Genomic DNA, 22,285 nt, shown 5'->3' with positions numbered 1-22,285 from the left:
CTCCATCTTTCACCAGGTGAAGAAGGCCCAGCAGAGACTATACTTCATTAGGAAGTTACACCTCCCACAGCAGCTGCCGGTAAGCCTTTACAGTGCCACCATAAAGAGCCTCCAGAGCTGCTGCTGCACAGTGTGGCACAGCAGCCATACTGCGAAAGACCGGAGGGATCTGCAACAGGTGGCAAAGGTGGCTATGCGTATCATTAGGACTACAATACCACCTCTGAAGGACTTTGACACTGGCTGACTACAAAAGGAAATCCAGCAGTATCATGAAAGACCCAACCCACCCTGGACGCTGTCTGTTTGTCCCTCTCCCCTCTGGAGGAAGATACAGGACAATCAAAAGCAGAACAAACAGACTAAAAAAACAACTTCTCTCTTTCTGTAACCTCTATTTATCCCCCACTGCCAATGACTGAAAAACACTGACTGCTGTGAGCAATAACCCCACCGACCCACCCACTCACACACACATACACACATTCATTATGCACTACAGACTTACCAAAGATACTGCAATATGTGCAATCATATTGCACATATTGCAGTATCTTTGGTAATATACCAGCCGTATGCTGCTGCTTTACCACTATGGTACTGCTAAGGTCACTTTGTCTTGTCTCGTTTTTATCGTTTGCCTTCGTATATATTTTACTTTTATTTATTGAACTTTCCAGTTTTTTATGCTGCACACTGCTGAAGAGCTACTAAACAGATTTTCACTATTCTGAGCACAATGACAAGAAAGATCTAATCTAGTCTTAAAATGTTGTTGCAGTTACCACTGATTGTCAGCAGATGGCTCTTGAATTGAGTCTTACAGAATACACTCACTGCTTCTTGTTTGTTGTTTGCCAGTGCATTTTCTCTGGTTACAGTCTGCCTCCACTATTGTAACCTGTTAGGACTAAAAAGGGACCGATTTTAGACATTTTGGTACCGTGCAGCCTATCTGATGCCTTCAGGCGCCAGCTTATTGGACCATGCAGCAATGGCGATCAACAATTTAGTCACACAAATAAACAGATAAAATATTTTAATCTGTGGTTGAGTCAACAGATACACAGCTTGACCCAGAACAGTTAGAGCAGTGCCTTCTGGTTTCTTCTGCAGCACCTACCAAGTGAAAAACATTAAAAAAAGAAAAGAAAAACATGAGCTCTCATATGAGCAAATCTAGAGCCTTTCACTCCCAGATAACACCATGTAAGAAGCATGTATCAGTGAGAGTAACACTAAGTGAGAGCTGTGTCATTCCTGACTGTGACAGTATGAGAGAAGAGCAGAAACAGGGACTTGTAAAGCAGTTTAGTGACTTTGTTTACCTGCTTGTTGACTTTTCTCCAAACTGAAATCTCATGACATTTCTGTGTAGGACTATGTATAGACCAACTGCACTGTTTTTATGTATAATATAAAGTATAATAAAATGACTATGATTCAAGTTTTGTCACTTAATGGTGTACATCTCCCAGGCAGATCCCATCTGTTCATTCTGTTCACCATAGAAAATAGATTTGTATTATTTTCACAGAGGGACCCATGAATGTCATTATTTGTTTACCACTGGGACTGTCACAGCCCACAGGAACAATTAACTTTTTGCATAAGACTAAATCTGCAATGGTGTAATTATGCAAATGGTGTAGAGATGATAACAACAAAAAGAGACAAACAGCTTCTGAATTATTTTTTTATTTACCCATTTGTACAGATCCTCTGACAAATCTAGACAAACAGGTTATGACTATGTTAAAAAATATCATGTCTCAGTTTTTCAGTTAAAATCTCTTCAGTGTAACAAACTGATCAAATCGAGACTTTTAAAACTGCTTAAACTCAGACACTCAGGGAACCACACAACTAGTTTGGACTGAAAAATATAGGTTATATATGTATATATTTACAGTACCAATCACTTCAAAACAATCTCACATCATTACAGTTACATCCTGTACATATTGCATCTTTCACATGAGCTGGACTAAACATTAGCTGTCGATTGGCAATCACAAAGTTTCAGATGTAATCTACCTTATAGCCGGGAATAACAGTCACTGTTTTAAGAGGTGGAATTAATGATTAAACACAAGAAACTTCAACACACACATACCAAATATCCCTTTGCACATCTTCCCGCTTTCATTTTGTTTTCATCGCCCACTATCAAACTAGAATGCAGCCTTGGGAGATTTTCAAGTGTCTAAGCAGCAACGAGCAGTACAAACTTTCGACAACACGAATCCCAGAAATCATTTTGACCTTCAACTTTTTTCAGTTTCAGTCAGAAACACCTGCGAGTGAATACAGGTGTGTTACATTCAACCTACATTAGGTTTTAGTGCATCTGTGACCTTCTGTTCTCTGACAGCCTTTCATAAATACTTCTTCATATTAATACTACGTCATATACAAATGACGACAGTGATCACAGTCTGATTTGTTGCTTAACTGACAACTTAGGACAGTGTCTGGAAAAGCATTCAGGGGAGAAGATTATCTGATTGCTGGGGAAGAAAATTTGATTGCTTTACAGCTACAAATTCAACATTTGGGTATAAAACACGGACAAAAATAATCTGACATTGACCACACACATGCAGAAAGCAGACAATTCAAACTCTGTACATTTTCAAACTAATAAAGTAACTTTAAAAAATAAATAAATCCAATTAAAGCCCCAATCCAGATTACACACAGTAGTTCAACCATTGATACACATAAATACATACATTTCCTCTTAAATTTAGAGAGAGAGAAACTGACCGTAAATTCACATTAATGCTGGTCTTTTTGCCCAATAAACAATATACCAGGGTAAGAAATTAAACTGCACAGTTTAAGCGACATTTTAAAGACCTTGCAGAAGACTCTGCCCTAAATCTTACTCACTCTTTCCCCCTTCTCATGTTGTTGTTCCCATGTTTAGTTTTTTTGTTGAAGCACCAGTTTATATTCATTGGCATTTCTTCCATTCTGCCACCAATCACCTACAACGGCCCTTCGGCGATTACATGAAACAAACTGAGGGCCATGCAAAATATTGGGACATTTGTGGGCACTTCCACATCTTTGAAGGGACCCCCCCCTGCACAGATTTGTGACCCTGCCATAACCGTAGCATTTACAGCTTAAAAATATAGTCAAAATATAATTTAGCTATGACATTTACAAAAATAAAATGAAATGTGGTGCCACGTGTAGCGCCATGTTCCACCTCTGGATTAGGCCTTTAATACATCAGTAAAGTCACAAAGATAAAACGTCACATTATTCGGTAAAACACAACATGCCAAACAGACAACCAAAGCACACATAAAACACAACGCTGCCTACACTTGACTCGACTCACGCACACACATAGATGCTTTGCTTTCGGTCCCTGAAGAGCCCTTCAAACCAGTTGGTTTATTGTTGACAATGAGTATTGATATGTACTGTATGGACCAATAGTGCTTTAGTGGTGATCAGATTATAGCTGCAATGGTTTTTTGTTTTTTTTTGGTTTGAAAGCAGACAAAAGTGATAAGTTCTGCAGACATCCCTTATCACATGCTACATTCCCTCCTTCTTGCTTGCTTTGCTCTTCAGAGGATACAGTTCAGGTACAAACAGGTGTCTCCTAACGCAACATAAAAGTATTCATATTATAAGGCAGGAAAATGTTTTCCAATATACATAAAAAAAGAGTTACTCAAAAATAATGATATATACAAGTGCAGCAAAACACTATACATTCCAAGATATACGTAACAGAGATATCAACTTTCAGTGTCTACGCTGTACATACTTAACAAGTCTATATCAGTGTTTTTACTGGAAATTTCTGAAAGATAAAAGCTCCTGTTAAAAGCTTTCATGAATCTCATAGGTCCGATTTCCTCCATCTAATTAGAGGTGACACCACCTCTCTACAAGTCTGCATCTTAAGAAGCAAACCTCAAACTTAAATTATTGCTAAAAATGAAATAAAAATAAATGTGTTTTTCCTTTGTTTCCTTTTTGACATGAAAGTAAAAACAAGCCAGTATATAAACCAGGTATTTTTTGATTCAAAATTGGGAATGACTGGTCTGACAATAGTACAGGTTTTGTACATTTTGTCTTTCCATGGTCTTGTAAAGTGCCGAGGTTAAGAGTGCGACCTCTGTGCTGTTACAGGCTGGAGGGTTGGGCCTGCTGCTGTATCTGTGCATGGTGGCTTGACGGAGCCGGCTCACAATCTTGTGGTCCTTCCTCTGTACCCCGCGCGTACATGAGGACGAGTGTGACGGTAGCAAAGGTAGCGGCGTTCACAGGGAAGGCCCGTAGCAGCGTGGAGGTGAGGCCTCGTGTGAACACCATGTAGCCCTCTCTCCTGACACTCTGACGCACACAGTCAGCGATGCCACTGTACTGGTTGACTCCACCAACTCCATCTGCCTGCAGCCGCGATTTGATCACATCCACCGGATAGGTGGAAAGCCAGGAGGCAATGCCAGCCATGCCCCCGGCAAACAGCAGTTTGGGGATCATGTAACGGTCATCAGGCTCACAGCCAAGGCTGCGCGTCAGCACATCATAGGCCAGGAAATACACTCCAAAGCCGGGTGTCTCGCGGATAAGTGTGGTGACCATGCCTCTGTTTACGCCCCGCAAACCCTCGCGGTTGTAGATGCGTGCCAAGCAGTCCAGGGAATTCTTGTACATCTTCCTGGAGGCCTTCTTCTCTCCTGTACCCTGCATTTGCATGCGGGTTTTGGCCAGTTCCATGGGGCAGCAGATGACACACTGGATGGTACCTGCTGCAGCACCAGCAAGAAACTGGTTCATGGGGGTGTCATGTCCCAGCAGCCGCATTGTGTTCCCCTGGACACCAAACACTATAGCATTGATGAATGTAAGGCCCATCATGGGGGATCCAATGCCTTTGTACAAACCAAACATCTGCAGAGAAGGTCAGAAACGACATATTAGAGACGGTCTATACAAGAGACATTTTGCACATCACTATGAAATTCAATCACCAACACCCAGAGGTTCCTCTTTTCTTTAAATACAAACATTTTCTCCTTTAACTTTTAGTTACATTAGCTCAAATGTTCTGACTCATTCCAATTAGAGTCATGTTTACACTGCTCAGAATTACTATATAGAAAACAAGGTTTAATCAGTGTGTACTCATAATTTGAACAAGCAGTGTGTGCAGCATGCAGTGTTTCAAGAACAACCAGTTCCACAAGCTGCCACTATTAAAAATAACATATTTTGGTACAACTCACAACCAGCATGTCCCATCACAATGCAAAACTACTTTTCAACTTTTTCTATCATTACTTTGACCGTTTTCTTTTTGTTGTTGTAGAGTATGAGGCCTCTTCTGTTTGTGACCTAACAGGTCTAAAAAGCTATATCCTATCTAGCGGGTTAGCTCCTCTTGAAAGACTTAACAAAGTGTGTAAAAGACATCAGTCACTTCATCTGTACGGGACAGCCATTATTGTCCATCTGGCACTCCCTATGACACTTCTTGTATTAAAGGAGCAGGCAGTAAATGTGGAAAAATGTGAAGATGCCCTGCATCTACTCAAATAATAATCCTGAAAAAAGGTGTTCCTTCCTATTTGCCTCTGCCAATAATGTTACAGGATTTCAGTTGGTTGTTTGAATAAGACATTCTGTTATGTAAATATACTTCTCAAGCTGGAAATGTCTATTCCCTGTAGCAATTGCTACGGGGAAAATGTGACGAGATAAAAAGAATAACGACTATACCAAATGTCAAAAAACAAGATTCAACAAGATTATTCAGGTCAACAAGGGAAAACAAGAGCTACAGAGCTTATAAATAAACAAATAAATAAAACTACACTGACACTAACTTAAGAGTCCCCCAACTTAAGATGCCCCATTCAGTCATAAGCCCAAGAGTGTCTGACTTAACTCTACTATCAGGTCTCTCCAGCTATCTGGCTTTAAAACAGCAGATAACAGCTAATCAGATCTCGCCCTGACAGCTTTTTTCTTGGCTTCAAACTGCAAGTTACTCTTTTATGACTAAAGATAGGTTCTGCCAAACATAACAAATGCACCGGGGTGAGCTGCGGCATCAAAGCTTTAAAAAATGGAAAGATAGTAAAAAAAACAAACTAAAGACATTTAATCACATATCAGTAGGGTTACTGCATACAAATATCACTAGTAGACTCCTGAGTGAAAGAAATCTACGTACCGACTCCTGTCGTATGATAGACTGGAAACAGTGAAAGGTCCCACGGTACAGAGGCTTATCAACACTCTGGACCTGCAGTCTCACCTGGGGGGGAAAAAAAGACACCCTGTTTTGATCCCTGGAAAACTTAATGAATCACATCCTGCTGCATGACTGAGATCAGGGGCTAACAAATCATTGGCAATGTACAAGTCAGGTTACATAGTAACCTGAAGAAAAACATCTAGTGCTAAGCAATAGAAAATATGCTGTGTCTAGAAAAGGAAAACTAAGATATTTATACAAAAAATAATACAATGAGTCATGAAGTGTATTTTTCTTTTTCAAATGTGTGTGTAAAGATGCAGAAAATTGCCTCAAAACACAGGTGTTTCTATCAGTCAGTAATTTCACTATGCCTTAAAAAAAAAGGAATATTCTCCTACCTTAACTGTGTCAAACGGGTGTCCGACCAAGACTCCAGCAGCACCTGGAGACAAAGAAAACAGCAGTGAGAATAATCCAGTGGACTATGATCATTTGTCACCATTTGATTTTAATAGAGGCAAGTAAAAGTAAAACTTGTCTTGATAACAAATAGTGCAAATTTGATCTACGTTAGTTGAGTGTTATGCTTTTACTCTATGATGTAATCAAATTTAGCCTAACACATACTTTTACATTCAAAATATGACATTTCAACAAGAACACCGTAACCCTTGCTGTTACCTTGTATTTTTTTGCATGCATGTCTTATGTACTACTGTGTATTACCAATCAAATTATAACTAAGCCCATTTTAGTTACTGTACACACATGTACAGATCTTGTTTACATTTTTCTGATTATTTTAAGGAATCTGCATCCTTTGACACATCAGGCCTATTTAACCAATCTTTGGCCTATTTGACTTTTCTTTTAAGGCTAAAAATGTTGCTGCTGGCACTGTTGTGTAATTTTTAAGTATGCTGCAATTTCCTCCAGGGTAACACTGCCTTTTTGAGCCAGAGCCAGCTCACTGGTCGTCATCACCCTATAAGACTTTCTTTAGCACTAAGGTTGTCACGATACCAGAATTTTAAACTTTCATACAATACTAGCATAAAAAAAACAATACTTGATACTTCTTTCGATACCACGGGATACCATCTGTGCAGCTTTGGGTTGAAAATCTGATTGTAGATCTGTTTGGGTTTTTTTTTAGCTTTAGTACTTTCGCTACTACCGAAGGTATAATCAACAGAGATCGTATCATTTTAAAAACAACAAAAGTATCAAAGTATTGATACTTTTGACAAATTTATTTAGCACATTTTTCAGTGTTACATAATCTGGGCTTGTACAGCACATGCCTATGTTCTGATGCCAGTTTGGACCTCTCACCTGCACCTGCTCAGCCCTGATAACAGTTAACTGGTAGACCGCAAAAAACATTAAGAGTTCACACAGTAAAGTAGCACAAGTATCTGGATTATAATTTCAGATAGCGAGTCTGCCCTCTACACTATACATTCATGCCAGATAGAAATGTGTTATTTTATACCTGTTGTGTTGGCAGCATTAGATGTTCATTCGGTTGGGTAATATGATGATAAATGTGACTATGTAAATATGTGTATTGTAAGATATTTTGCCATAACATTTATTCCATACTATAATAGCAAACTCTTCAATATCACTGGGTGTATTAGGTCAGTTAGCCCTGTGGTTGACTGGCAACCTGTCCAGGGCGTACCCCACCTCTTGCCCAATGTCAGCTGAGACTGGCTCCAGCTCGCCTGTGACCCTCTAGAGGATAAGCGGTAAAGAAAATGGATGGATGGACATTTTGATTTAACAGTTTCACAATTGATTTTCCAGAAATCAGTATATCATGACATATCAAAATTGCACCATACAATTACATATTCTCATATGACATACTGTATAGTCTATATAACATATCAAAAACCATGACAAATGCCCACCTATTTGACATTGCCATATTTCATTGTTAATTGCTCTATTATATTTTTCAGCACAAAATGCTTTGCTGTTTTCAAAAATAATAATGAAAAGGCCCAATAACAATGAAGACAATTTTATTTTTTAAAAAAGGACCTGAGTTTCTGGCCCACCTGTGTCACCACAGTAAACAAACCACAGCAAGCTAATCCTACATAAGCACCTGCTTTGTCACATGACCCGTTTGTAAAAGGAGCCTATCAGGAATGAGCCCCAGATGGACGCCAGAAAAAGACCACAAGCATGTGTGTGTTTGACACAATGACGAGCGGTCATTGACCTCAATGAACTAGTATGATCTGAGTCCAGGATAAACGAACAGAGGCCGGTGTTGCATCATTGTTGTTAGAAAGAATCTCTTCAATAGGTCAACACTGAATTTTTTATGCCCAAGAATGCGTCACTGTTTCCAAAAATGATGCCACTTCCCGTACGACTATAGATGCTTCTTTGAATTCAGTCACACTGAGAGGGTAGGGGACCACATGGTCTGTCATGTCAGTAACATGTACAGTGAAGAGAGCATGGGATTGGTCTATGAAGGGGTGTGTACTGATTCATCCTGTGTATGGTGTGTGTCTGGATACTTTAAACAGCCAGCCTCCAAGCATGCAAGCTCAGGTTGCACTTATGTAGTGTTTGCATGCTTTCGATTCTCAACATGGTGCATAAGGGACATCAGGGAGAAATGAAAATGGTTGGCGCACCCTCTGTGAGCAAGCGTTTCTGAGCTTGGTTAATTCAATCAAGGTTAACATAACATTATCTATCTAATTATCCAGCAATAACAAAATGTACTTTCCGTGCTACATTGAATATCCTGTGGGGGAAATAACAATTCATGACAACATTGATTAAAAAATCCAGAAACTAGAAATATGCATCCGGAAAGGTATCCCAGTGTTGTAATGCGTCACAGTATGCCGGGTGATGTTTTGCTTTTGAATGGACTGTTTAACCTGACATGGAAAATGCCTAACTGGCTCCTACCTCATTGGTATATGATGATAATTAACAAAATGAAGGACGTTTATTTCCAGCTTATTCATAGATTTTACCCAGCTAAGATATGTTTTAGAAAAATATACAAAAGATATTGATATCAGTTATATCAATATATGCAAATATATTTCATTTCAGTAGTTTAACTGCTGGACACAAGATGTCTCCTACTTGAGGAAGTAGGAAGAAGAAATGTGCACTGGGGGTTTCAAGCTTCCACATCACACTTGCGTAAGTTGAATATTGGACCAGGATTGGCTTCTAAACTATTTGTGATGTCATGCTCATAGGCCCACCCCTTAAAATCAGATTTTCAATGAGCACAGAGAAACTTTCCACTTTCACTAGATGAATGTGAGAACAGCCTTCTAGTGTCAAACTCTGCACATACATCATTCTTCAAATATCCAACTGTAGGAACAAGAAGAAAAACACATTTTTGAGTGGAGGGGGACTGAATAATAAACTTTATTTTCTTTCCTATTATTAGATCAGACTGATCATGCTGCTAATAGAACAAACCAATCACAACTTTACACTCATTCAATGTCAAGGTCTGCCGTTAGGTCAGATACAATCCGCGGCATTTAAGGAATTTACAGGGTGGGCTTTAGTGTGCCGTCCTGTGGTGTACTTTCGATAATGCACTAGTAATCTTGTGACAGAATTGCATCAGTATGGGTGGAGATGGTCAGATTTGTGATTGGGCAAGCTACTGTTGTTAAAGCAGAACGGCATTTGAAGCCAGCTAACCTACCTCAAGCTATAGTGTCCGAAATCAACTGTTCTCGTGTTAACAATTGACAAGATGAAGAGTCCAAGTTAGCAAGTGCAGCTGCGACTGACTCACCTCCGATGCAGCCAGCAACGAAGTCCATCTCTTCAATGCCGCTTTTCAACGTCACTTGAGCTGAAAAAGGAGTAAACGTTACCTAATGCTAACTATATAGTGTCTCAGCGATTAAATGAAGCGTTGTTGTTTGTTCCCAAAACCGTTTACTTCGTTGTACATCTGACGGTAGCAGTCTCTAACGGTTTAATCTACCCAATGAACTAATTGACAGTCACAGTTAGCGTCTATGCTAGCTTGTCTGGAGCCCCCCTCTGAGACCTCTCAATCGACAAATGCTGACAGTTTTAGTTTCTCTTCTGATTTGTTATTAGCTTGCTCTATATTTATTCTTATATAACTCTACTGTTGACCTACACGACCTCCGTTAACCGTTGTAGCGTTTACAGTCAATGCGGACACCCTCTCCCCTGTGTCTGCATCAAGGAGGTTTATTTCTGTAGCAGGCAAGCTAGCGTCGCAGGAAGCGACTTCCGGTCTGGGGTAGAGTTTCTATCCAATCAGAGCGAGGAGATAACGCCGACACCCCGCATGAGACGTAATCCTCGTCAGCCATTGGCTGCATCCGGAAAGGTATCCCAGTGTTGTAATGCGTCACAGTATGCCGGGTGATGTTTTGCTTTTGAATGGACTGTTTAACCTGACATGGAAAATGCCTAACTGGCTCCTGCCTCATCGGTATATGATAATAATTAATAAAATGAAGGACGTTTCTTTCCAGCTTATTCATATATTTTACCCAGCTAAGATATATTTTAGAAAAATATACAAAAGATATTGATATCAGTTGCACATTTTGTCCCTGTTGTTCACTTAATTTGTCCCTTTTGGGAGACTTTGTGAGACCTTTTGGAATAACGTGTATCTTTATCAACAGCCATTTTGATGAACATCCTCTATTATCTGGGAAACATGTACTGTGTGGAATACTAGACGATAACTCTGAATTGAATTATCAGCTATATTTTATAAATCTTTTAATTCTATTGGCAAAATATCATATTCATCAAAGCAAACTTACAGGTAAAAAGCCGAACTTATTGGTTTTTACACAGGAGGTCAAACAGTACATGGATTCAAATTGATTTTACTCTAATCCAAAGGCTGTAAAAACTATGAATACCTGTTTTTGTTTAAAATCGTGAACTGTAACCTTCCCTAGCTCAGAGTTTGTTTGTTTGTTTGTTTTTACTTTTTCTCTGCAAACCCACATTTTAATATGATCATTTTGTGGAAGAAGAAAATTGTAATTGTTTTATATGCCAATAATGAAAGGAAAAAAATTTTTTTTGAACGGACTGTCCATGACTCCGACATCAGTGCATGGAGGCAATTTTATCATTAACAATCTGTGTGTATAATAAGTTAATTGACAGCTACAGTGTTATTATTTTATAAATATGTGGCTTCAAGAAATGACCTATATGATATAATATGTGGCATTAAGTCGGCTTAAAGAGTCCGTTAAAACATAAAAAAGACATTTCAAAAAATGCCGTTTTATATGTGGAAAGCGTGATTTGCAATAGAAATAAAATAGCGTAGTCCTACGTGTGATTCTGGTATTAGATACGCAGTTTTGTCTACGCTAACCGCTTATTTAGGTACATCGTACCCTTCGGCTATCTTCGGGTAAAGTCGGAAGTGATGTTGTCACTCGACGTTGTTCGGCTGGTGAGAGACTGCTGCTCGTCATGTAACCGCAGCACACTCAAGGTTACGGCTATTTAACGCACGGTACGACAGAATGGCCCCATATCGGACAAGTATCGGCTGGTCAGTCACATTTTGACAGGATGCATATCGCAGATTTTGTGTCTGGATCATTTGCAGGTAACAGCTAACCAGTTTGTAAGTTAGCTAATAGCTGACTAACGTGTTTGCTAAATAACTTAGCTAGCTAACGTAACTGTACTGGATGCGCATGGTGCGGTACGTTACCTAACTTGGCTCGTTTGACAGGTTAAGATAATATAATAATAATAATACTTTAAATTTAAAATATACTTGTTTGAGCTGACGATATAAAGAACTAACATTAAATGTAACGTTATTGCTTTTATCCTGTCGTAATATAACAAAACTATCAGTGTCATAAACCCTCTCCCAGATACATATGTTTGTCTTCTATGAGCTCGATCCAGACCGGTGTGAGGGTCACATACCTGATGTACTTTAAATATTTTAAAACTAAACTAAACTGGCATACTGTACCTGATAATCAGCCTGGGATAAATTGGACAGGGTTGAATGTTTTAAAGGACAGCTGGGAGGAAAAATGTGTTCCCACTTAAAATAGAAATGTCCCTCACCTCCTGTCACGTTTACTCTCAGCAAGTTTCATCTATCAACTAATTTATTGTACTCTGAGTGCAGAGGGGGGTGCCTACAGCAAATACAGGGACTCGTGTTAAAGAAGTAATAGGCTACATTACAGAAAATATGATTGTAGGATAAACAGTCTTAGTATTGCTTATTTTGCCTGACTACCAGTCAAGGCTTTTGTTATTTTAATGATGTAAAGCAGTAATGCAAGAATCCTCACATTTGACCTTCCTGTCAGCTGCACATAATTGAAAGTGTTGCAGTTAAACTCCATAACCTCAATCACAGCTGTGTTTCTGTTGTGTTCTTGATGCTCTCTTTTCTCTGGAAATAAACAGGGGCATGTGGAGTTGCAGTGGGCTACCCTCTGGACACTGTGAAGGTACAGTAAGTGGGCAGTACTTGAAAGAGTCAAGATGGCCATATAGCAAACAGACATTTTTTCACCAAAAATTTTAACTTTTCTAGGTCCGGATTCAAACCCAAAAGCAGTTCACCGGAATATGGCAGTGTACTGTAGCAACATTTTCAAATGAAGGGGTAAGTAGTTGAAATGATACACTGAATACCAACTATTTTTTTTCATATGCCTGTGTCAAAATGTTTACAAATGTTGTTGCAGAGCAAAAACAGCAAGGATAAACTGAGCTAACATAATGTTAGAAAAGTAGCCCACATAAGGTAAATGTGTCACTGTTGGTTAGGTAACAATATCAAAGGTGTAACAACATGTGAACTACACATTTTCATTTTCACATTTTTCTTAGACAAAACTTATTCAAGGTAACTGCACATCATCACTTTGCATTTATACTTGAATGCCAGTTAGCCTACAATAGAATAAAAAGTCAATTTAATTGCCAGAAAATTAAGTGATAGATCAGCAACAGGAAGTAGGTTTGTTCACTACTTCTCACTGTTTTCTCGCTTGGTTTTTCTCATTTGTGCCATCAGATGCATGGCTTCTTCAAAGGCATGTCCTTACCTATCACCACAATCTCTATGACTTCCTCTGTGGTGTTCGGCACATACAGGAATTGCCTGCAATGTCTGAGCCAGGCGCGAGGAGCTGGTTGTGGTCCAAACACCAAACAAGAAGTCTTCCTGTCTGGTTTGGCAGGGGGTATAGCTCAGGTAACAGATGCAGTTTCAAAAATGTGTTTCATGCATGTTATACCATCACTTTGGACACTGATATGCATCTGTTGCTTTCACCTCTGTGCTGAGTCTCTCCTTATCTGGCTCCTACAGATATCAGTGATGTCTCCAGGTGACATAGTGAAGGTACGTTTACAGTGTCAGACAGAGTCCAAGCGAGGAGGAAGCAACATGCCCAGACCCAAGTATCATGGTCCAGTCCACTGTCTGCTGAGCATTATCAAAGAGGAGGGTGTCCTGGGGCTCTACAGAGGGGCTTTCCCACTCATGCTAAGAGATGGGCCATCATATGCTACATACTTTTTAACCTACAATACCATCTGTGAATGGTTGACAGAGAGTGGAAAGAAAAGGCCAGGTAAGTAAAGTTTAAGAAGAAAGTCTGCTTTTTTTCCAGTTTTTTTGTGTGAGCGCACGCGTGTTTGTTGCTTTAGCAGTTGACATTTCATAGCGTGACTCTTCTTGCATGCTGATCTGTATCAGCGGCTAGTTTTATGCCTGTTTTAATATTTTCAATTACAGCCGTGAGTCATATGATGAATTCTTTTTTTAAAAATCAACAAAGTCACATTTCTGGTTATAAAATATCTGATAAACATGTGACTGCAGACCTGATTATTAAATGATTGAATCACAGCTCATTTTGGTGCTCATTAGCTTCGTTTTGTATTAAAATAAATCAAAATCTTACCAGTTGCATAAGCTGAAAAAATAGCTTGTATCCTTGAGATTAGCATTACCATTGCTTCCAATGAGAAACACTACTGTGGCATAGGGCAGCCTGTAGACCTGGAGCAGAGGCCAAAACTATTTTCTCATTATGTTACAAATGCCTTGAGGAGTAAAATGTATCACTTTTTAACTTCAGTATCTTTTCATTTGTTGCAGATTGGAGTGGTGTGATGCTGGCAGGTGGTATAGCAGGAATGGCAGGTTGGACTTTAGGTACACCCATGGACGTGATCAAAGCCCGTCTTCAGATGGATGGAGCACGGGAGATGAAGAAATATAAGGGTTTTTTCCACTGCATCACTGAGACGGCGCGGGTGGAAGGATCAGGCGTGTTCTTCAGGAGCTTAGGCATCAACTGGCTGCGTGCATTCCCCGTCAACATGGTTGTGTTCGTCACATACGAGGCCCTCACTGGTTTCCTCCAAGCTGGACCTGACCGTGTTGACCCACCTCGTATAGGTTTTGAATAGTATTGACTACCTCTATTTTATCATATTCTGTTGTGTTTAATCCTGATGTTTGTTTTTACCAGGACATACTTAATTGCATTGCATTATTTTTAAGTAATTTAAATTTCCACAGCCATCATTGGAGTTGTCTGTTACATGTATGGCTTAATATTCAGTTAGACAGGGTCATGAATCCTAATATGCTCAGGGATACTTTCTCAGTAACGGGCACAGCTGGTAAAAAGAGTATGAACCAGTAACCCTCTGACCACTAGATGGCCCCCCTGGCCAGCCTTTTAACTTATTTCGCTCTAGGCTTATGGCAAGAAAAGTGTTTCCATGACTGGAGTCATTTTTCACCAGAATAGGGTATCAAGACACTTGAAGTGGAGCTATATTTGACTGTATTCAAGACTATTTAAGGCCTTGAATTTGGAATATTTGAATGAGCTGCAGTACGCACACATAAATAAGCAAGAAGCCCGTCCAGGCCCACACCGCATATTAGTTTATTATTATGTACATGTCTCTAGCTGAATAGCAAAATGGTAGCGCTGGATGATCTGGATTAAACAAAATATCATGATATTTTAAACCTTGATTAACTGGAATGTTTTTATGAATAGAATCATGAATGTAGAGTCAGTATTATCATATTCACTGAAACACTACAACAATAGCTGCTGTTACGACCAACAAGGAAGTCATCACAACAAGTTCTTAATAACAATGGAGTACATCTATTAACTTATTTGTCTTGTACTTTCTTCTTATCAAATATTCATAGAATCCCTCTCATGTTTGATCATTCCACCAAATAAAAAACACATTGACATGAACTATAGTACTGCTACTGACAAATGTGTAGACAATTGGGTTCAGAAGTGAGGGGCCCAGTGAAGTCATGGTTCTTAAACCAGGAGAAAATATGACAGTGAGTGTGACAGTGATATGACAGTAATAATTCTTGCATTGATTTATGTCATAATGAAAATGCTCATTGTGCCTTCAATAATAAAGGTAGTAATAAAATGATTAAATGCTGTATTAATCACTTTATTATCATAGCTCTTACTCTACTAACCTTACACGTTTAATTTCATTGATATAGACCTAAGACATTAGATAGCAAGGAAAGATATATGACATTTGCAACTTTAACCATGTCATAATGCAAGCAAGCAAAGACTAGAATATTTTGTCACTAAATCAATTCTGTAATGAGCACTTTCCCTTACAACTTTAACTAAGATTCATCTTTTTAGGAGTACATTCTGAATACACATATAAAATCAAAATGAGTGCTTATAAGTGAGGGAGTAAGCAAGTGATAACTGGCAACTTTCTATTCAAACTATAATAGAAAGTACTATACTATATACTGGAAAATATACAGAAAGCAATAAACCACCCCTGCAACACCTTGTTAAAGGGTAAATGTTAGATTGGGTGGACCGGAGAGACAAACTCTTGCAAGTGTGGTTAGGGTTAGGCTTGAGGTTAGAGTTAGGTAAAGGTTAGGGTTAAGGTAAGGTTAAGATTAAGGTTAGTGTACAAATCTCACAAGAGTTTTGCAAGGCCCATCTAATCTAGCATCAACCCTGTTAAAGCAAGCCAAGTTGAATCTACTGCCTCTACTGAGCTTTACTGTGCTGTTCTGTAGGGTTGTACTGCCATCTAGTGCATGATGAGGACACCACACAACACGCTTCTGTCATCCACACCTGTGTCAGTCTGAAAGATACTCTGGATTGTTCAAGATACTGTAAATTATTTTATTACATTGGAAATGTATGCAAAATGAAAGACTGATGATGATGGTACTCAAAAAAATGATATTTTGTGATATCTACATGGCTGTGGGACACCAGAGGACTCTTGACAACAATTCACATTCACTGTAACCCTTAACCATACTCATCCATAATAAAGTCACACTTTTATCTGTTTTAACATACCTTAAATCATAAACCTATAAGGAATATCATGCAGGTTGTATTTCCAAAAGTGTGAAAACCGCTTATGTCAGCCATTATTTTAAGGTACGAAAAAATGTGACTGTAAAACCTCCTCTAAAGATACTTTAAATCCTAAAAATGTGTTGGCGGTCACTAATTTATGAATTGAATAGATACGAGATGTTTTAATGTTTGTTAGTTTGAAGGGATATCTGTTTTACAATACTTAATGGATTACAGAAACATTTTTGATCAAATTGGGTGGAACCTGTTGCTTCACCAAATCTATCTGTTTCTCCAGTGTATTAAATTAAAAGCACAAATTCATCCTTCCATTTACTGCAATTTCTACAACCTCAAACATAACTGTGAAACATGCAGAATGAGCTATCTGAGAAACTTGAGGTAGACCATGCAAGAATAATTTGTGGCTAAAACCTAACTTGTAACATCCGAACCCATGATGTGAATTAAAGATTGGTAACAGTCTGGTACATTCTTTTATTGGGAACTGCTGAGTAAATCAATCTACATTTGAATTTTATTTGGATGTAGTGAGAGGGAAGTAGACCACTTCCCTGGGTTTACATCCCTTCCCAACTCTTCTTGAATGTAGCAGTCATAGCCACCTCTTATATTCCTTTCCAAATTCTGAGTTAGAGACAAACAAGCCTATTGTTTAATACAATAATTAACTCAATCAGATTATCCCACAAGCAATATCAAGTGGAATCCAGAAAACATTTTAAGAGCCGATTGAGTGAACCACCCCCGCTCCAACCAGCCCTCAGACATTATTACTACAATAACTTCATGTCTCTTTCTCTGACTTTGGTTTCTTGTTGTGTGAACTAACAATTGCGAATTTCACATGAGATATGTGTTAAATTAATCTTTTCATCTGTTTTATATGTGTAATTGGCTCATGCTTATCTCACCATGGGTGCAATAAAGACCTATTATAAAGAACTCAACTGTAATGATTTAATTGCCTTACGAATAACAGATTTACTCAGTGGATGAAGTGGGGTCATGTTGGGTGAGACCCCAGGGGATCTGGTTTCAGTCAGTTGTGTGACACATCTTCAGATCACAAGCTGTAAACAAGAACAAACTCAACACAAAAAAGGTGTCTTTCAGAATATTTAGTTTGTGCATCTCGAAATCTAATTTTACAAATCTGCAGCCTACTAACAGACAAATAATTAGACTGACTGCAAAATTAGTCTCTTAAATACGTGTTTCATAACTTGAGAAGATATTAGTAGGTGTTAATTAGTTTAGAGTGACCTAACAGAACAATTACGCTTAGCTGTGTAGTTCACAGCTTTTGAGCTAGAAGGGTTAACAGTTTGGCCATACATAAAACGGTGCTGGGTTTGCTGAGTCTGTATGCCTTTATTTCAGTTCCAAGCCAGTGCCAAGCTTCATAAACCAGGCTTTTCCACAATGGGATACTTGCTGAAATTCTAGGAATTGCAGTCCGTACTGTGGAACAAGAAAACCCCTGAATGTTGCCTTTGTTAGCTGCTTTTAATTAAACCCTGCATGTCTTTTCCCCCTTATGCAACAACAGCTTGCAATTATGCAAGCATCTACAGATCTCATTGAGTAAAGTTACAGACTGGTTGGCTATTTACCACCACAACAAGCGTAAAAATGACTAGTTTAGTGACACCTTTTCACTGTTATTTTTAATAAAATCCCAACAAGTTTGCAATGCTTTGATGTTGATGTCTTTGCTCATTGGTACGAGGCAACAGCTACAAGGACAGGACTTGGGATATTCTTATATGACCTGTTCATCCTTCATCCTTGTTTTGTGCTTTTGTGGGCAAATGTTAGTCAGCTTGCACAAAACTATGTTTCAAAGAACAAGTCAGTTCTAGTAACCATCAGTTTTTGCACTGAAATGATCAGCAGAGATGTGTTTTTGACCTGGATTATTCACTTTTTTGATGATTTTCAGAAAATACACAAGCAATCATATAGTATCACTGCTGTTAGACACAGCAGTTTGTGCAACATATTATTATCCCAGTTGTGAATACTTTGTTGGTGGCATTTTAATTGGCAAATCATTGGGACAAGTTCTAGCACATGACTCACATTAGAAGAGCTTTTCATGTGTTTCAGCTGTTTCACATTACATGTTTCATATGTTGTTCTATGTTGTATGCTCAAATGCTCCAAAGGATCATATAGATTGTCTTTATCAGAAGTCCTTAATTCTAAAGAATGCATGCTGTGGACTTTGGTGGAAAAGAATAAAATTAATTCAGAATAATTGCTTCAAAACAGCATCTTAATAACTTCCAATGGCCAACCAAAGTAGTGGTGAAACACGTGATAAATCAGCCCAACAGTGTTTGTGTGGGCGACTCATTAAATGATGGGTGTTCACATAATGTCTGGAAAGCTTCATTTTGTTGTCAGAATCAGTCCTCGGTAACTACCACTGGGGCCCCCTTTCACCAATTGCTGTTAGGGCTATTTTGGGAGCTCTGCGCTCCCCTGTTAGTGACGTGTGCTGCTGGGTAAATTTGCAGCTCCGGCGGCCTGGGCCTGCAACCTCAGATGGCATCAATCGAGAGAAAATGGAGGAGTGGGAGAGATGAGAAGGAAGGGTAACGACAAAGATGCTAGAAGGAGAGAAACACAGGGGAAGGAACACTGAAAAATATCACTTTACAAGATGCCACAAAAACATAAGTGGCATTTGAATAAAAGAGATGCTGTTCAAAATGTCAAAGATAAAAAAAAACTACCCAGAATGACAGATGAATTTAACAGAAACAGGCAGGGAAAAAAGTCTTTTTAAATACATCTGAATTATTTTAAATTGGATAGAGAAGAGGCAAGTGTGTTGGGATGAGCTGAGAGAGATGAAGGATGCATTCATGAGCAAAAATGAACAAGTTCTTACCGATGATTAACAAGTGTAGAGAGGAATTGAAATAGGTGATAATGGAAGTGGAGGAGTGGGGGCGCTATTGTACTTCATACTCAACTGGAACAAACAGTTTCAAAGGGAAAGAGGTAAAGATGTACTGAGTAAATCTTGTTGCTACTCACTGCAAATTTTGTATTAAATGCTGTGCTTCCTAATGTGTTTGTGTTAGACTTTTTTTATTTCTTGCTTGGAAGATGGCCTAATGACAAGCAGAAATTCTTTTAAAATTAATCACTGGTTCCCTAAAGTAATCCCTGACCTCTTTTACTTTAAAAAATCCAATAAAGTTGTTAAGCTTTATTTATTTGAGAAGTCTGATTGAGATGAAGATCAGTCAATACACATACACAGAGACACATTGATTCACACACACATATGATTCCACATTGCAGCAAGTAAACCTTTCCTCAGAGGACTGAGTTTCTTTAACATCAAGATCCATTGCATTTCAGTTCAGTAATGAGGAGCATAACACCAAAAACCCACATTCCCAATTCTTATACTTTGATAGTTGTTAGCTGTGGAATTAATCTATCAAATTAAGGTGTAAAATTCTTGATCCTGTATAGGTACAGCAGACAAAAAGTTAACTATATCCCCCTCAAAGCTTATATCATTACTCATTGCAGACTGGTGTTTTGGGGCTGAATAACATCCACATTTAAGTAGGCTACCCTTCATCTGTCAGAAGGTGCCATTCCTATCCATGATAAATCCAACCATCCATGATTCAACTTTCATTGAAACTGGGTTTAGCTTGACTACACCACTGCAGTAATGTGAGCGGCGCTAGAGAGCTCAACAAACAGATTAGTCTATAGAGGATCCAGTATTGACCCTTGCGGGACACCTTTATCACCATGTCAGGGGATTGAATTGTAACCATTGGCAAAAACTGTTTGAATTGTACCAAAAATTTTGAAGGAAATCAGCCACAAGCTGTAAGAAACTGTTTTAGCACTTAGTGTAATGTTAGGACAAGACTGTGACTGAAGGACATGATTCCCCTGCAGGAAGGACTGCATTCTCCACTGAACAGCGATTCTAGGATTTTAGACAAACTGCCTGACCTTAAATTTATTACTTTCTGAACATGAGACAAAATTTGGTATTATAACAACAAGGTAGACACAGACAAAGTAGTTCATATGGTGAAATGAGATGTTCATTAAAAGCTTCAACCATATTTACAATTAATTGCTAATGGGATTATGGGGTAATTGTGTGAGTGTCTTGTTCTTTAAATATTTCACAAAATCTCAGAACCTGGTTTCATTAAGTTTTGCAAGTAAAGTAAGTTAAGGGCTCACCAATGTTATTTCATCCTGGGGAGAACATGAATGTACATACCAAATGTCATGGCAATCCAATCATGACAATATTTGTTGAGACATTTCACTCAAAACTACAAACCTCATGGCACTAGAGGAAAATTCAGGGGATCACCAAAGTCATTTGGATACATAATTTTGCGCCAGTCCATCAAGTACACTTTAAGACATTTCCCTGGATAAGTGAAAACTTTGACTTTGCTGGTGGCACTAAATGAAAAGTCAGAGGATTACAAAAGTCATTAGAATACATTCTCTGTGGACCATGAATGTTGGTACACAATTTCATTACAATCTATTCCGACAGCTGTTGAGACATTTCACTCTGTATTAAAGTGGTGGACTGACAGACTGACATTGCCATACCTAGAGCCATGATGCTAGCATAGCAAAAAATGTCATTCAGGTGGCATTATGTTATTTGCTTAACATATTTGCAAGTGCAAATTAGTAGTATTAGTGGTATACAATATGAATAGATGTATGAATGGTAAGTTATCAAACAGATAACATGATAAAATTTAATCAAATTAAAAGCACTTTAAACTCTATCACTTTTGGTTTTTTTTACAATCTAAAATTTCGATTCTGGTTCCATTACCATTCCTAATCATGGTGGCTTTTTTTATTTTTCAGTGTTTATGACACAAAATACTGGGTCGAGATGTCCATAACAAAAACACCAGAAGCAGTGGGAGGTTTGTTTGTTAGAATGAGGTCTATAAAAACAGATTAAGCAACAGTCCTCATTTTTGGTGTGGTTGGTTTTTATATCAGCTGAGACCGACTTAATTCAAAACAGAACTCTTTCAGCTTGTCTGAGTTGCTGGATAACCAACTGACGTTAAGGTTACCCATAATAAGCAGCTCAGAGGATCCATAAGTTGACCATAAACTCATAATCTCTTCCAGAGCTTCACTAATTGCAGAGGTGGGGCAATAAACACCCTTAGCATTCTCTCCAGCACGTCTGGTACATACATGTCATGTATGTGCCAAGTAACCTACTCAAATTTCTCTGGCACTGAAGAGGAGTTAAGTAGACATACAATGAAGTTTGCATAAAGCAATACATCACCTTATTTCCCTTTCCTGTCACATCTAAATACAGCAACACTTATACCTTCATTTGGAACGCTTGCATTGATCCAGGTCTCTGTGGTCTGGCACTGTTTCACTTAATAATGCTTGTACTAATTCAATTTTTGGCTTCAATTGTTTATGTGTAAAACCCCAAATGTATGGTGTTTCTTAAACACAAGTGAGAATTTAATTTTGTTATTACTATAGTCTGATATAGTTGTACGTAATACTGCTTGGTCTGTAATTG

General features: G+C 38.5%; 2 protein-coding genes across 3 annotated transcripts; one reads left to right on the top strand and one right to left on the bottom strand.

Annotated features, from left to right (window-relative positions):
• Window positions 1-1,682: 1,682 nt before the first annotated feature.
• On the bottom strand, window positions 1,683-10,521 carry slc25a29 (solute carrier family 25 member 29). 2 transcript variants are annotated; one of them, XM_067571655.1, is made up of 5 exons: window positions 10,407-10,516; window positions 10,050-10,109; window positions 6,640-6,683; window positions 6,215-6,298; window positions 1,683-4,929 (listed from the first exon to the last, which is right to left on the bottom strand). In XM_067571655.1, the coding sequence occupies exons 2-5, from the start codon at window positions 10,075-10,077 to the stop codon at window positions 4,159-4,161; spliced, it is 927 nt and encodes a 308-aa protein (XP_067427756.1). In that variant the 5' UTR covers window positions 10,078-10,109; window positions 10,407-10,516; the 3' UTR covers window positions 1,683-4,158. The 2 variants fall into 2 exon arrangements, with proteins under 2 accessions (XP_067427756.1, XP_067427755.1); XM_067571654.1 differs by having other exon boundaries at window positions 10,050-10,521.
• Window positions 10,522-11,586: 1,065 nt separating this feature from the next.
• slc25a47a (solute carrier family 25 member 47a) lies at window positions 11,587-17,646 on the top strand. The gene is made up of 6 exons (XM_067571656.1): window positions 11,587-11,882; window positions 12,713-12,756; window positions 12,843-12,914; window positions 13,329-13,508; window positions 13,626-13,890; window positions 14,421-17,646. Exons 1-6 carry the CDS (start codon window positions 11,846-11,848, stop codon window positions 14,732-14,734), a joined length of 912 nt encoding a protein of 303 aa, XP_067427757.1. The 5' UTR covers window positions 11,587-11,845; the 3' UTR covers window positions 14,735-17,646.
• Window positions 17,647-22,285: the final 4,639 nt, after the last annotated feature.

Source organism: Thunnus thynnus, chromosome 18, assembly GCF_963924715.1.
Source record: "Thunnus thynnus chromosome 18, fThuThy2.1, whole genome shotgun sequence".
In the NCBI taxonomy this organism is placed as follows: Eukaryota; Metazoa; Chordata; class Actinopteri; order Scombriformes; family Scombridae; genus Thunnus; species Thunnus thynnus.
This window is presented reverse-complemented; position numbering and strand designations above follow the sequence as displayed.

Coding starts and splice junctions, on each gene's coding strand:
- slc25a29 (XM_067571654.1), bottom strand. CDS start 10,077: ATGGACTTCGTTGCTGGCTGCATCGGAG. Junction 6,684..10,049: donor CGTTGCTGGCTGCATCGGAG/GTGAGTCAGTCG, acceptor CTTTGTCTCCAG/GTGCTGCTGGAGTCTTGGTC. Junction 4,930..6,214: donor CTATCATACGACAGGAGTCG/GTACGTAGATTT, acceptor CCTTCTCTGCAG/ATGTTTGGTTTGTACAAAGG.
- slc25a47a (XM_067571656.1), top strand. CDS start 11,846: ATGCATATCGCAGATTTTGTGTCTGGATCATTTGCAG. Junction 12,915..13,328: donor CAACATTTTCAAATGAAGGG/GTAAGTAGTTGA, acceptor TTGTGCCATCAG/ATGCATGGCTTCTTCAAAGG. Junction 13,509..13,625: donor TGGCAGGGGGTATAGCTCAG/GTAACAGATGCA, acceptor TGGCTCCTACAG/ATATCAGTGATGTCTCCAGG.